Raw genomic sequence first — 16,020 nt, 5'->3', positions numbered from 1 at the left:
AAGTTATGGCGAGCGTGTGATGACAGGTGTTGAATGATGTTTTAATTTTCAGTTGCGTGTTGCTAAATGATTGTGTATTGTTAAAGGATGGTCATTGGTGACACCTTAAATTATCGTGTATTGCTTTATATATAAGTTTTGAGATTTAAAGTGTTACATGTATGATCCAAAAACACAACACATGTCTGCCTTAAAATAGATCATTTGTTACGTTCATGGTATTGTTGAATTCGGCCTCCATATGTATTCTTCCTCCATTGATAAACTCGTAGCTTACACACACGCTGATTGGATTGGTTATAGGCATGGCAAAAAAAAAAAACCCGAGGGTGCCCACCTGAATCCGCCCCAAAGTTGACGGGGAAAACCCGCTTTGACTGAATTTGAGTTCGAGTTTGAGTTTTCCCCGATTATAAAAGATGGAGACGGATCGGATAATGAGGACACTAGTACCCACTCCGAACCCCGCCCCGTTTATTTGATTATGTACATTATTATTTATTTTTGATAATTTAGAATATTAAATATGTGGCAAAATTTTAATAATTTTTTTTATTTATTATTTAAAATATTTGAAATGTATGAATGAAATTTTGAGATTCTTCTATTTTATTATTAATAATGTAATTTGATTTTGGAAAAAATAAATTTTTTTATTAAAAATATTGATTTTATTAAATGGATGGTGGCTAGGCGGGGATACCCGAAGCTGATCCGAACACATTTGGGTGGGTTTGAGTTTTAATTCTCAATCCCCGTTTGAGTTTGGGGTGGGGAACAATGATTGTTTGGGGATTCGGGTTTGAGTTTGGGGAGACAAAAACCGTCATCGATCCGCCTCATTGTCATGTCTAGTTGGTTGTTCAAACAAAAGAAGATCACTACTAGAAATATGGCCTACGGCCACGCTAAATTTTTCCACAACTCAGAAACTGTGGCCACATATATGATTTGGCCATGGTTATCAAAGCGTAGAATTATGTTATAAAATATTGAATCCGGAGTATGAAACTGTGGCATTTACTTTAATTGTTACGGTTATACAACTGCGGATATTTTAAGCAACAAAGAAAAACCGCGGCCTTATAATTTTGACTAAAAACCGTGGCCCAAGTCCAAAAAGTTAGTGCCCGCCATGTTTTCCCCCCTCTTCTTTTCGTTTCCCTCTTTTCTTTTGTTTTATATTTTTTTTAAGATTAAAAAAAAAACTAAAACAAATAATACATTTCTCTTGTCCTCTCTCGATCATTTCCTTTCTCCTTTTTTTAGTTTCCCTCTCATAATTATTTTCTTTTCTAATTTATTTTAAGATTAAAAAAGGTAAAAAAAAAATTGAAAAGGTAAATACATCTTCACCTCTTCCATCGAATCATAATACTTCTTCAGATTTTCCAAACCCTAAATTCATCTTCGCCTCCTCCACTGAATCAAACCCTATAATCAATCTTCGTCTCTTATCATTTCAACTTCATGTGTGTTGTTTCAAATCCGTAACTGCAAATCTCTCTCTCACCTCACGCCGCTGTGAAAGCTCTCGCTGCTTCACTAAGATCTCTCCAACGACTGCTACTAAAGAGAGGATTCAACAGAGAATTCGTCGTCGCAATCATGGGTAAGTCAAATCACATTGTACTGTGATTCTGTTGTTTTCCTTTGTTCATAATCAATATCGATTTATGAAATCAAATTTTCAGGTAAGATTCACGGATCACTCGCTCGTGCCGGTAAGGTGAGAGGTCAAATAGGACAAGAAGAAAAAGCCTCGTGGTCATGCCCACAAGCGCTTGCAGTACAATCTCAGATTCGTCACTGCTGGTATGCATTGAAACCCTAGTTTGTGTCTTTAATTTTTTGAGATTTGCAAACCCTAGCAAATAGTTTTTATATTGATTTATAAGTTAGAAATTTCTGGTTTTTGATTTGTGATGATATGACTTATTGTAGTGGTTGGTTTTGGCAAGAAGAGAGTACCCAACTCATCTGAGAATGTGTAATTCCTTAGGTTTGAAAGTGTGTTAAGAACATCAATTTTATTTTCCTTTTTATTAATAAACTACACAATTCAGTTCCAATCCATGAGCTTCATTTGTGTTTCTTTCCTACGTGTGTTCCCACTACTGTACATATTTTGTTTTGGTTTTATCAGTGTTTCTCTTCACAGGCATGCCTAGGTCTCTGTCTCTATTTACATGAAGTTCATGATAGGGTTCCAAACAAAATTCCTTAAATTCATGTACATTGATTAATCTCTAATATTTTAGTGTTGTGTATGATCTTGACCTTGAATTAGTTTGCAATGGTCCGAGTTTTTTTACCATTGATGACTTAGTTTGGCTGTCTGTTACCCTTAAGTGAATCTAGATAAAATTAGTAAATCTTATATAGAGAAGGTAACCCAGTCTCTATCCCACTGTTTTCACTCTGCCCCCTAATAAAAGATGGGGTGTATTTCTGAGTAATTTTTTTGGTTACATCCTCATGGAAGCAACTTTCGTTGCTACTCAATGACATATGGTCTATGATATATGAGTGTATAGTTAAGTTATTTATTTTTTTATCAAACCCGTTTACTCTAGCATGTATACAACTTGTAGCTTTACATGTTAAAACAAACATGCTGAGGTGTGGTAGCTTATAACTTAAATTTTTATTTATGCCAGATGGCAAAGAAGTTTATGGAGGTTGCAAAGGCTGAAAGGCTTCAAGTTAATGAGGTGATTTTTGCAGCATAGTTCATCTTATATCTTGGAGAGTTTTACTCTACTTGATTTTGTGGGCTATGAGGGTACACATTTACTTTGAATCACTGATATCCGTCTCAATTTTTTGAAAGTTAATATTGAATAAAGTACTTTTTTGAATCATTCACCATGTGTGTTTTAGATTGCTCTTGAGGAATTAGCAGAAAGAGTTAATGGAGATATGCGAATGGAACTAAACCAGTTACAATATATGGGCCTCTCCATGTCAGTTATCAACTACGATGATATCAAGCAGCGCTTACTTACCAATGCGAAAGATGAAGACATTTCACCATTCACATTTGTTGATAAGTATGACATATATCATCTAAGTGTTGCACTTAAAGTCTTAAACCATGCTTCAATGTCATACTCTTAATTCTAATTTCTTGTTGGCATGCATTAGTGTATTTCTTTATTTGTGATTACTTATTTGACTTTCTATTTTTCTTCTCCATTAAAACTGTTGCATTTTATTAACCTTTTTCAGTGGCCACACCCCTAATGTCTGTTAAATCATGCAATCAGATTGCTCTGATATATGCTAGTAAAAATAAGGATGGCTGATGAGGATATATTTATATAAATTGAATGAATATTTCATGCTTTCATTCATAACATTTCAGTTTCATTGTGCTTATAGGAGGGGATAGAATGAATTTTATTCTTGCAGATTTAGATTTGGTGTCAAATATCGTCTAATCATAGCTGGGTTTTTAGATAACTTTTGTTCATAGCCTCAATTGGAGGTTGTCTAGACTTTCAAGTTCAAGTAATAGTAACATAAATAATATTACAGGGTAATTAAAAGTGCGTTGAAGGTAAGGGCTCAATTGATGTGGCCATGTGTAAATAAAGTAGGGTTTTATTTCATGTATAAAATTCTTATAAAATATGGTTTGGTTTCACTATCTTTTGTTCCAGTAAACAATAGTTGCCATTCTGGGTAGGCTTTTTGGTTCATGTATAGAATCCTTATAAAATTTATGATTCTTTTCTTGTCTTGTAGGTTTTTTAATTTCAATGCTGGAAAGATGAGAATGGACGAGAGGATTACTCTTAGCATGAGTGACCCTGATCTTGTTCCTCTACTTATCCAGGTTCTCTAATCATTTCCAATTTCGTATGCTTGTTTTGTTTTGGGTTATCTTTTCTGCCCAATTATGTACTGGAATTTATACTTAGTAGCAGTCTAGTGTTTTATTCCATCTCTTGCATCAACCTCATTCAACTTTGATAGTCTAAATAATTTGGCTTCTATCTTATAACCAATTTAGCCATATATGTCTGCATTTAACCACATATCTTATAAATAAAAGCTCTGTTGTTGAAAACCCCAACTCCACTTTTTCTCAAGTACGAGTTTATGTTTTGTTTTGATAAAGCTCTGTTTCTGAGTAGAAGTTTTATAAACCATGATTTTTGATTTGAAATCCTAAACTCCCTCTGCTCAAGTTCGAAATTGTTAGATGTAGGGAAAATGGATATCTAGTTTGTTTTATCTGGTTTGCTTATATCATACTTGTCTTAAGTATGTCAAGATTGTGTGGTGAATATATAATTAATGGTAGGTTTGTTGTAGAGGCCAATCACAGGTTTTTGCATATAGAATCAAAGCAAAAGTTGTTTCTTTATCACTTTGGAATCTAATCTTACATGTAATTCAGTCTCATTTTTATGTTGCTGTAAATTTTAAAACATATATACTCAGGTGATATAATAAAGAAGCTTATACTCAGACTACTGCAAGCATCAAAGACAGGTTGCAATTGGTTTCTTGATTCTAGTTTATAGTAATCAAGAAAATGCCCAGCAACATCCTACAAAAGGTAAATTTATATTAACTAGAGTTTGACAACAATTCAATATTTGACGACATAGTCCTGCTGAATTGAATGCATTACTTATTAGATAGACTCTTACCGCATTAACCTTGATTCTTTCACACGATATGTCATTTTCTCATGTTATAGTTTAGTATAATTAAGCTCATGATTACTCCTCTAAACTCATTTTATAGTAACTTAATAATACTATAATATGTAGAGAGCATAAGTTTTTTTTCTCAAAGAACATGTAAGAATACTATGATATGTTGATTGAATCAAGTTTTGTTCTCTAGTTACTGTGAGTGAAGTAGATGCATTGTATGAACTCTATTTGAAGTTAAGCAATTCAATTATTCAAGATGGTCTAGTACACGTTCTATTATTCTAGTACACGTTCTACTATGCTAGTTTGAAAATCTTGGATGAAAAATTAAATAATAATTGATATTTGTTGGTGCAGCATCTGGTGAGCCACCCTTGCTTTTAGCAGCTTCGGTTCACTGTGCCACAAGATCAGCTGTCAATGAAGCGAGGAAACAACTCCTATCATGGAGCAACTTAGATGAATCAGATTCAACATTTCAATTGGGGGGTCCCTGCAACCATGCATGTAGTAAAGGAACTCAGTGGACTAGACATTGTAGAAAGGTACTTGAAATGGAAAATGGACAGCAAGTAAAAGACATCAATCAGCAAGTAAAAGACATCAATCGCACAATAGTTGAAAGCAGGCCTATGCTATTAAATGGTACTCGCATGATTTACTCAATAATTGATGTGTTGGGAAGACTCTTTGAGAGAAACTTGTGTTTAATTTAGCTTTTGTTTTGAATTTCTATGGTTGTTTTGAATTTGGGATGACATCAAAACTTAGTATCCAACTTATTAGTGGCACTAAAAAAAAACTTACATTTGACGTTAATGTTAATTTGCTTGTAATTAATTAGATTCTAATCATAAATATTATTGTTAATTATATATATATATATATATATATATATATATATATATATATATATATATATATTAAATGACATAATTATGTAATGATACAAAAATAAACCGTGGTTAGATAAATGGTTTAGAATGCATAACATATAACAACGGTTTTAAATAGGTGGTTATAACCAAACCGTGGCTATATCTTGAACTAATACTGTGTCGTAAACGTTAAAATGAAACCGTGGCTTTACCATATAGCCACAGTTTTGAAGTCATGGCAAATACAAACCGCGGCCTTAATCAAGCTACCTAAACCGTGGCCTAAAAAAGCCACGGTTGTACAAAAGGCGTGGTCTATACCAAAAAACCGTGGACTTTACTTTAGGCCACGACCGAATACTCCACAGTTGGATTTCCGTTGCCAAATCGTGGCCTCAGCGTTACGCCACGGTTATTTTGCATATAGCCTCGGTTTTCTGGTCGTGGCAGGAGATCTTTTTTTCTGTAGTGGATCTACCTTTGGGTATTGTGCGTATCTTGGTGACAATTTGTTATCTTGGTCCACAAAACATCAACATACCTTGTCTCGATCGAGTGCAGAGACTGAATACCGATGAGTGGCTAATGTAGTCTATTGTGACAACGTCAGTGCTGTATACCTGTCCGACAATCCTATTCAACATCAATCCACAAAACACATCGAAATGGAGATACACTTTAGTCATAAAAAATTATCTGCAAGCAGGTGTGCGTATTACATGTTCTCTTGTTATCAAGTTGTCGATATCTTCACGAAGGACCTTCCGCAATAACTTTTTAACGACTTTAACAATAGTCTCAATATTCGTCCACTTTCTATTTCTACTATGAAATGTACTACCTCCGGTCCTATTTATAAGAAAAGATTCTCTTTTTAGATACATTAAATAAATAATGTATCTGGACAATATGTTGTCCAAATACATTATTTATTCAATGTATCTAAAAAAGGAATCTTTTCTTATTAATAAGACCAGAGGGAATATTAGAGTATGTAAATATAAAAAAAAATATTATTAAAATTTATTGTAAATAATTAATCAATGAGAAGGCATGGCATGTCAAGAAATTTCTATAGTTGTCTATGTAAGCTATGTATAGATAGATAAGAATTCACCTTATATTAATTGGGTGCAGTCACACTTGCACCGCTATTCAAAGAATAGAGATATGTGACGAATTAAGCAGAATCAAGAAACCATGTGTTGCATGCTTGCTTTGCATGGCTATTAACACGTGGCGGATATTCATCCATCCCACGTATCACCCTTTCGGTGTCTCATATATAACTCACCGTGAGAGATCAGAGAAGAATACAGAAACTGCAAACACACGGTTATGGCGACGAAGCTCAAGTATCTATCCTCCATTGCTAAAGACGTCGTCACTAGATGCGCACAGTACGTAACAAATTAATCTCATCACCATTTCCTACATTATTACAATTCTAATGCAAATGTGTGAATTGACTGAATTCATTATTGGATTTGAATTTGATACTAAATTTTGTTAGGAAATTGGACATCACGGTAGAGAAATTGGTGGAAGATTTCGAGCGAGGACGGACTCTTGATGCAGGAAACTATTGCAAAAATTTAGTTGAGTTTTGCAGTGGGAAGGTTCTGAGTGATATGTGCTGTAAATTAGAGGAAGAAATCAATAATGGTTCGTTTGGTAGGTTATCCTTTGACATTATGCTTGCTTGGGAAAGGCCTTCCTACTATGATGACAACGAATGCCTGGTATATATCATATTAATTCTCTCTTTAGATTAACACTTGGATCCAAATCCGTAACAGTTAATAGTTTTGCAGGAAGTTGAAGCAAAGGAGAAAGAAGAAAAGAAGAAGCCTGTGAAAACTACACCAGAACAAGATGATATCTCTCTTTTTTATTCAGACATCATGCCCCTTCTTGTAAGAATATTTTCACCCCTTATTTTGTTGTTGTTAGTTGTTACATACTCTACAGCGGATACGAGAGTAAGAGAGTAGATCATATAAAGAGGAGTCAAACAACAAGGATATATAGAGGAAAATCTAGAAAAAACTATAAGAAAACTTGTAAGAGAAGTTATTAAGAAAGATCTGGAGATTAGATAGAAGTATAGTTCTGGATAGAATATAAGGCTTTAGTAGAGCGCCTTTAGTAGGATAAGGCTTGGTTGTTCTTGTTGTACAAATTACAATGGACACAAATTAGTCATTTTGGTGGCCTTGGAATTTGAATCAAAGCCAGATTGATATGAGTGCATCGAATATTTATGATTTTAGGTTTAGATGGTAACTGGTTACTTACTCTTGCTTTGAACAATTTGTTTTTGTTTTCTAATTATATTTCATAAACTACCTCACCAGGTTACGAATGAGCCGAGTGTTGGAGAGGATGCATTTGTATGGTTGGGATCATTAGTTCCATTAGCTGCGGATGTAACAAATGGAAGGTTTACTTTTGAATCTTTAACCGCACCGACAGGCTTCCAACTACATTTTCCAGCATATGACATGTTCTTGAAAGAAATGGCCAAGTAATGCTTTGATCTGATGACAGATGATTTTCTAGAATTCAAAGAAAAAAAAAACATTAACACACACAAGCTAACTATCCTTTATTTTCAAATTCATGATTCCATAGGTGCATAAGACATTTGCAGAAACAGGCAATGCCAACTGGTGTGGAACTAGCGGAAGACGAATATATATTACATGTAGAAGGAACGGCCAGCTCTCAGAGAGTAATTCGCCACATTGGATCGACAAGTTGGCCTGGTCTGCATCAGATCATTTATTTTTACAGTGCATTAGAATCTATTAGGTTAATTTATTTGTATAGAAGTGTGAGAGTTGCTTTTCTTATTGCCAGGTAGACTTACACTGACCAATTATTCTCTTTACTTTGAGACGTCGGGAGTAATTAAGTACGAGGATGCTCTCAAAATAGACCTATCTAAGGATATTGAGCAGAGTGTTGAACCATCTGCCACAGGGCCATGGGGAGCCCAACTTTTTGACAAGGGCATAGTGATCGAATCATCTGAATTGTAAGTACACTACACTATTATAGCATAGCAGTTTCTATTATATCCATATCTTTTTTTATTGTTATGTTAAATATGTACACTAAGTTATTAGGTAATGATGAGATTTGCACATGTATATTGTTGTTTGACTTCCAGATCAGAGGGAGTTGTGCTGGAGTTTCCAGAGCTTACAAGTTCTACAAGACGCGACCACTGGCTTGCATTAATAAGGGAGATAATGTTTCTCCATCAGTTTTTATCGAAGTACCAGATAAAATGTCGAATACAAACATGGGAGATGCATGCAAGGACAATATTAGGAATCATAAGGCTTCATGCAGCAAGAGAAATGCTAAGAATATCACCTCCTGTCCCAACAAAATTCTTAATATTTTCCTTATATAATGAAATACCAAAGGGTGATTATGTGCTAGAAGAGCTTCCTGATGTCCTTAGAAAAGTTAAGACTGGACAGCCATGTAGCGCAAATTCTCTACTTAGGAGTATGAACATTGCTGGCCCAGTAGTCTCCGATTCGATTGTAGAAGAGGTGAGTCAGGCAGACAAAAGTGTGGATGCTTTAGACGATAGTCCCCCGTTGGAGTCTGCTAGTACACAATCTAGGGAGGAGGAAAAGAAAGTTCTCGCTGCAAAAGCTACTACTAAAGAATTAAAGGAAGAAGGAGTTGCGAAAGGTACCACTAAAGAATTAAAGGAAAGATCCACTGACAATCTTCTGGTTCTAACTCCCTCGCTGGAGTGTGCTATTAAACAATCTAGGGAGGAAGAAAAGAAAGTTCTTGTTGCGAAAGCTACCACTGAAGAATTAAAGGAGGAAGGAGTCACAGACAGTGTTCTGGTTCTAACGGTAAGAATTTTAGTTGATGTTACAGCCATAAATGCGGACACAAGCATTGTTTTCTTCTTCCAAAAATAGACAAACTAATGTTGAATCTTATAGTTTCTGCCTAAGAGAAGTGTCATGTATTATATTTTGTTCTTTTGAGATTAAGAAATCATGTCATGTTTGTCCATAAAGTGGCGACTCAGTAGTAAGAGTTTGATCTTTTCTAGGATGATTTTAAATAAAACCATGTTTGTGTATGGAATTAAGACTTAACCATTGTTTGCTGATTTTATTGTACAGGAACTACTAAAGCCACTTAAAAATGTGGTCCCTTGGTTACAAGAAATATTCACATGGGAAAGACCAGTAAACACTCTTGCCGTTCTTGCTGCATCGCTAATAATCACCTATATGTAAGTTCTTATTTTCTTACACTATTATGTATCTATCAAATGGTGTTACATGGTTAATCATTGAGTTTTGCAATGCAGGGAATGGGTTGGAAAGGGAGCTGCAGCATTCTTGGTATGGGTGATAGTAAAGATGCTTGAGGCAAGAGAGAAAAAGCTTAATGAGCAATGCAATGAGATCGTAATCAATAGATCTAACATGGCTTCTGATCAATCTACAATGGATAGCATTGTCTCAGCCCAACATGGATTATACACAGTTCATGAGATGATGCAGATAGCAAACATAGCAATGTTAAAGATATGGTCTATATTTATTTCAAAAGCTGACAAGGTACAATTTCTTGTAAAATATCTTGGTGAAAGAAAATTGAAACAATTTTAAACACAATTTGTTGTTTGTATGGCAGCATGCAAGAACAGTGATGGTGGCACTGGGTGGATTAGCATTCTTATTAGCAGTGATACCATTCAAATTCTTCCTAATGGGTCTCATTGTGCAAAGTTTCACCATGGCATTTAAGACAAGCAACTCTTCAGGAACTGGGAATAGAAGGTTGAAGGAATGGTGGGACTCAATACCAATAGTCCCTATCCGTGTAGTAGACAATGATGATAAGTCTCCACATGTTAAATAGTTCTTCTTTCATTATATTGTCTAGAATGAGTTCATTTTGTGTAGCTCTTCTGCTCCCAAGAAAAAAAACGTTGTTTGTGTATAAAGGGAAGTGATATTGTAGTACATGATAACAGAAGACTTTAAAGATGGATGTGTAAAAGTCATCGGCTGTTTCAATAAGAAATTTCTTGGATGTATAAGAAACTTTGTTTTGGCCAGCAAAAGGGTTATGGAAATAAGAAAACTATAGATTTATATAGCATATAAGAAATATATAAATATAGATATAGATTGAAAGTGTTATTTTTAAGTTTATCTTGATATTATGCTTGCCATGAATTATGCTCATGGGTGATGAATTATACAATAGTATTTGTTCATGAGTTTGATTGTAAGTGCTGCACTTGTTATTCATTGAGTAAGTGTAAGAGTATTTGCAAATCAAGCACTTAACAAACTATATTTGTAATAACTAACCGTTAACTAACTCTTAATTGAACTAAAGTTTAAACATCATTTTTAATTCAAGTTTTCCAATGATATCACGCCAATTTATTTTCTAAGTCTTACAAATGTATTATCAACTTTGAAAGCTTTTATAAATAAATAAGTTTGCTTTTCTAAGTCATACAAATGTATCAACTTTGACAGCTTGCACATCCTTTTTAACTTTTATTTAAACAAAAAAAAAAAGTAAACTCTTATTTGATATGTTTGCTACCAATCAGCTATAGAACTTGTTATATTTTTCTACTGTCACCCTCACTTATATTTGACACACATCTTTTATAGTTATATTGGAATTTTTAAAAATTATTGGGGTGTCTCAAAATTTTTGATTATTCACTGAAAATTTGTGAAAATTAAATTTTTACCGTTGCAACGGTATAATTTTTGTCATTTTGAAATTTCTAGTATATACGTACCAAAATTTTTGAAAATTTCCTATAGATACCTGAATTATCATATCGAAAATTGTGAAATTTCTGATATGTACTAAAAAATATCAAAAATATGAAATTTTTGAAAGTTGGTGAGATAAATTTTTTTATGCATTAATTTTTGTCAAATAATTGACTCGATAAAAAGTTATCATATATATATATATATATATATATATATATATATATATATATATATATATATATATATATATATATATATATATATATATATATATATATATATATATATATATATATATATATATATATATATATATATATATATATATATATATATATATATATATATATATATATATATATATATATATATATACATAATAAATTAGGACGACTTCCTAACTTCGTCTTTCTAGTGTATATACTGATTCCCAAGATTTTGCTTCTTTAGTACATTTCTGTCTCACACGGTCAATGACAAGGTGATAATAGACAATCAAGTTTAGACTTGATCTGAACCTAATGATTGTTGTTGACAAAACCAACAACAATGATAACCTACTCGTATTTCTAGAAAAAACTACGAACAATTATTTATATATCAAACCATAAGCATATCATTGAGGCACAAAAAGAGAACAGAAACGAAACATAAAAATAATTATGATTTACTTGTTCCTGAAAATCTTTTGTCCACTAGACGACGTAGAGAATTGAGAATTCTAATTTGTTTGAACCCACAGAATAGAAATACTGTGGATAGAAACACAAGAAATTCCAATGAGAAAAAAATAAATAATTCTGCTCAAGTTTTGACTAAAAATGAAGATCTTGATAGCGATACAAAAAAACTAAAGAAATTAAAATTCTTTCTTTGGCCTAATTATCGATTCGAAGATTGTATACTTAGGTGAAGTTAAGGCAAGAGGGAAAAATGTGATGTTAAATTTTTTGGAAAGGGAGACAAATATGACACTGTATCTACTAGCAATATGATATCCATATCAGGAATCGTCATTCATTTATCCATATGCACACCCGAGTATTCTACTCGAAACACATTCATAACTATAGAGACCGTGTCATAAAACAAATTCAAAAATAATTGAAGGCGTTGATGAACTTGAGTATCGTCCGAATCAAATGCCATAACTCTTCGCCCCATCCAAGTAGAGTTACAATAGCACGAAAACCACATTTTTTTTTATATTTTCCAACATCAATAATGTCATCAATGTATGGATGTAAGAAATTAGGAAATTGAGACAAGTAAACATGTCTGAAGATTCAGTGGACGGTTGAGTGCCATCCAACATACTTGATAGTTGGTTTCCAGTTAGTTTTGTGCAAGATCTCTTCGTAGTCTGACTCCTCTGCGAGCCCTTAGCATACTCCCATGGTGAAGGATTACGATGTACATCACTTTCTTGATCTTTTTTACTCTTTTTAACTTCTCTCTTTGTCTTGTACTTCACCGTTGGTGGACACATAGAAGTTGTGGATGATATGTTAGTTCCCGAACCTTTTTTCTTCAACACCATCTAACTTACAATATACAAAGTACGTCTTCAACTTTTCACACTCTACTTCTAAATCCAGCTGTACCACTTTCTTCATGACTGACCTCGTGTTATTCAATGTGTAATTTTTTCCAAAATACATTTATTGATTCTAAAGGAACGTGATTGCCTTGTATTTGAAAACTGGAAAGTTGACACACACACGATAACCCATGTGTTGGTGTAATGAAGCAACCATGTGCATCTTGGCTTGCACCAACAAATTTCTCTTTCTAGTTCCTTTCCATTGTGTCGTGTACATTGACTTGAAACAAAATCGTTCAAGTTGGAATAGAATGAAGTGTTATACCGATGCTTAATATTGACAATATTTTTTTGAAATGACACTGTGATTAAACCTAGATGCAACTTCAACATGGTGTTCACATCATCCCAACTTCGGCATAAATTTCCCCAGCTTGAAGTCAACATATTTTTTAGTCTCCAAAGAGCATACTCCACCCTAAAAACAAAAAATATAAATATATGTGTAATAACATCAAACTGACGTTCGTGTACCTATTCGTTGTTGTGTTCCCTAAATGAGTGACTCTATTAGTCCAAGCAACAACAAACCTTTCTTTTTAAGGTGTCAACCATGTTTCACTCACATACTTAAAAAATAAAGGAACATAAGCACAAAAAGTCTCAAAGTGCTTCAAGTGTTCGACAAACTCGGTTTCTCTATCTGAATACATGATGTTGTTCTATAGATCCATGACATGTTCTTGTCTTTCTAATTTAACATACTCTTTACATTTCATACTAAATTTTTTTGAAATATGGAACACACACGACATATGAGTTGAATTTGGGAACACAACTTCCATGTCATTCATCAACATAAGTTTATGATCCATCACCACAACCTTCGGTAGCAAATTCTCAGAAGGGAACAACTCTTTGAGATTCCCCAGTGTCCATTTGAAGTTCTCCTCCCTTTCATGTTCCAAATAGACAAAGCCAATCGAAAACATCAACTTCATTGATGTAACACCAACAATCTGAACCACACAAGTAAAGCATTATTCTGCAGCACAACCGAAAATTTAGAAAATAGGCAAAATTTTCCGGTATACCGGAAAATTTTAAATTTTTGGTATATCAGAAATTTAAAATTTATGGAAGTTTTTGTTCCTCATTGGAAATTTTGAAAATTTTCGATCTATTTTTGGTTTTTCCCAGATAAATACTGGAATTTTTAAAATTATTGGTAGTTGTTCATCGAAAAATTAGTTATTTTTGATAAAAGGGCGATAATTTTTCAAGAATATACCATATTTTCCACAATTTTTGATAAAAACAATTTTTTTCTTAAAACTTGCAAAAAAAACGTACTAGAAATTCCGTTTATACTATCAAATTTTTTTTACAGCCTAGTAAAAGTGAATTTTTTTTGGTAAATAATTGCAAAAACATTTTTGTCATCAGAGAAATATGTGGGAGTGCCAGATATAAATGAGGGAGTGACAAGGTAATTTCTCTATTTCTATAGGCGCATTAGCTATATATTTCTCAGGCCCGACCCAAGGGTAAGGCAAGCAAGGCCTTTGCCCCAGGCCTCATTTTTTTAGGCTATATAAAAAGGCCTTCAAGTAAATTAAAAGACCTCTAAATAAATTTATTGACAACTAATATTGATCAAAAGCATAATTTTATCGAGATGAGAGTAGTAAAGTAGTGGTAACGTAGAAGCCACCCTTCTCTGCGGGTAGGGATTACCAAGATTGTTAAAATCGCGATTTAAAACCTAAACTCTATAAATTTCACGCTTCTAGGTCAGTATTTTGTGTTAAATCGTAAGTTAAAACCTTTTTATGCAAAATCGTATTCTGGGATGATTTTAAATAATTTAAATTGCTCTAAAATTAGTGAAATCGTATACAATCAAGTAAAATCGTTGGATTTTACTCTTTGACACTATTTATCATTTTTTGTCAAATTTTAAAAACACATTTATATTTTGACCCATGAAAAATTTCTTTCACTATTTTTAATTTTATTCACATTTATATCTTGGTTATAATATTGAAGAACCTTTATCATCTAGAGATGAATTTAATCAAGTTGAATATGAATACACTAATAAAGATGATGTTGCAGAAGGATTGAACTTTTGATTAAATTGAAGATGAAAATGGAAACACTTTTTTTTTAACTTGAGAAACTTATGAAACTTTTTTTTAATAATCTTTTAGATGTTACTTTTTATGATTTTGAAGATAATTTATGTAGTTTATTACAATTTTATAAATATTACATTTTATTATGGTGATATAGTAAATTTTTTCTTTACAATTAAGTAATTTTTTAATGAAAAGGTCCTTCCCAATTCGGGGACCATTTACCCAGGGTTCAATCCTTCTTATCCATAGGCAAGATGACTTTCCACACTAAGTCCCCTGAGATAAAGGCTTTTGATTTAACCTTTTTATCGTATGCTTTGGCTACTTGTTCTTTCTGTCAGATTAAAACATCTAAAGTAGCCAATCTCTCTTCGTCTAAATTAGCTAAGGGAATAATAAGGAGTTAAGGTTAATAACTTGAACCCCATTTATACGGCAAACTCTACTTTTTTTTGCCCTGTGAAGATTGTTCCTTGGTCAGTAGTAATAGTTTCCGGTATTCCAAACCTATGTATAATATGATTCTGAATGAATCCTATCACTTCTTCTTGGTCGACATTTGGTAAAGCAACATCTTCTATCCATTTGGTGAAGTAATCGATTCCAACCAATATCTATCTATGTCCTTTTGATGATGAAGGCTTAATTTCACATATTATATCCAATGCCTATCCCCTAAAAGGCCATGGTTTAACAATATAGTGCAACTCATTTGTAGGCATATGTTGGATGCCTGAATGCTTTTAAAATTCCTGACATCCTTTGATGAAATCTATGCAATCTTTCAACATAGTCGGCCAATAAACTCTCAGTCGAAACAATAGCCACTTTATTTTTTGGACTGCTTAATGAGAGCCATATGATCCCCTGTGAACCTCAGAAACTGCTAAGTACCCTTCACTTTCACCCAGGAACTTAAGGAGGATCCTTTCAAGAGTTTTCTCAAATAACTCATTTCCCATTATTATGTAACTTAGGGCTCCG

General features: G+C 33.3%; 1 protein-coding gene across 1 annotated transcript; it reads left to right on the top strand.

The window, feature by feature from the left end:
* The first annotated feature begins 6,796 nt into the window (after window positions 1-6,796).
* LOC131612324 (uncharacterized) lies at window positions 6,797-10,670 on the top strand. The gene is made up of 10 exons (XM_058884121.1): window positions 6,797-6,951; window positions 7,065-7,293; window positions 7,366-7,467; window positions 7,909-8,078; window positions 8,186-8,319; window positions 8,414-8,591; window positions 8,727-9,438; window positions 9,718-9,830; window positions 9,909-10,161; window positions 10,238-10,670. Exons 1-10 carry the CDS (start codon window positions 6,890-6,892, stop codon window positions 10,463-10,465), a joined length of 2,181 nt encoding a protein of 726 aa, XP_058740104.1. The 5' UTR covers window positions 6,797-6,889; the 3' UTR covers window positions 10,466-10,670.
* The last annotated feature ends 5,350 nt before the right edge of the window (window positions 10,671-16,020 follow it).

Source organism: Vicia villosa, linkage group LG6 (genome assembly GCF_029867415.1).
Source record: "Vicia villosa cultivar HV-30 ecotype Madison, WI linkage group LG6, Vvil1.0, whole genome shotgun sequence".
Lineage (NCBI taxonomy): Eukaryota > Viridiplantae > Streptophyta > Magnoliopsida > Fabales > Fabaceae > Vicia > Vicia villosa.
Note: the sequence above shows the minus strand (reverse complement) of the source record. Positions and strands in the feature narration are given on the sequence as shown.

What these genes read in the sequence shown, in the direction of transcription:
- LOC131612324 (XM_058884121.1), top strand. Translation starts at nt 6,890, where the DNA reads ATGGCGACGAAGCTCAAGTATCTATCCTCCATTGCTAAAGACGTCGTC. An exon ending in CAGACATCATGCCCCTTCTT is followed by an intron (nt 7,468 to 7,908) that starts GTAAGAATATTT and finishes CTACCTCACCAG; the next exon opens with GTTACGAATGAGCCGAGTGT. An exon ending in TTCTTGAAAGAAATGGCCAA is followed by an intron (nt 8,079 to 8,185) that starts GTAATGCTTTGA and finishes ATGATTCCATAG; the next exon opens with GTGCATAAGACATTTGCAGA.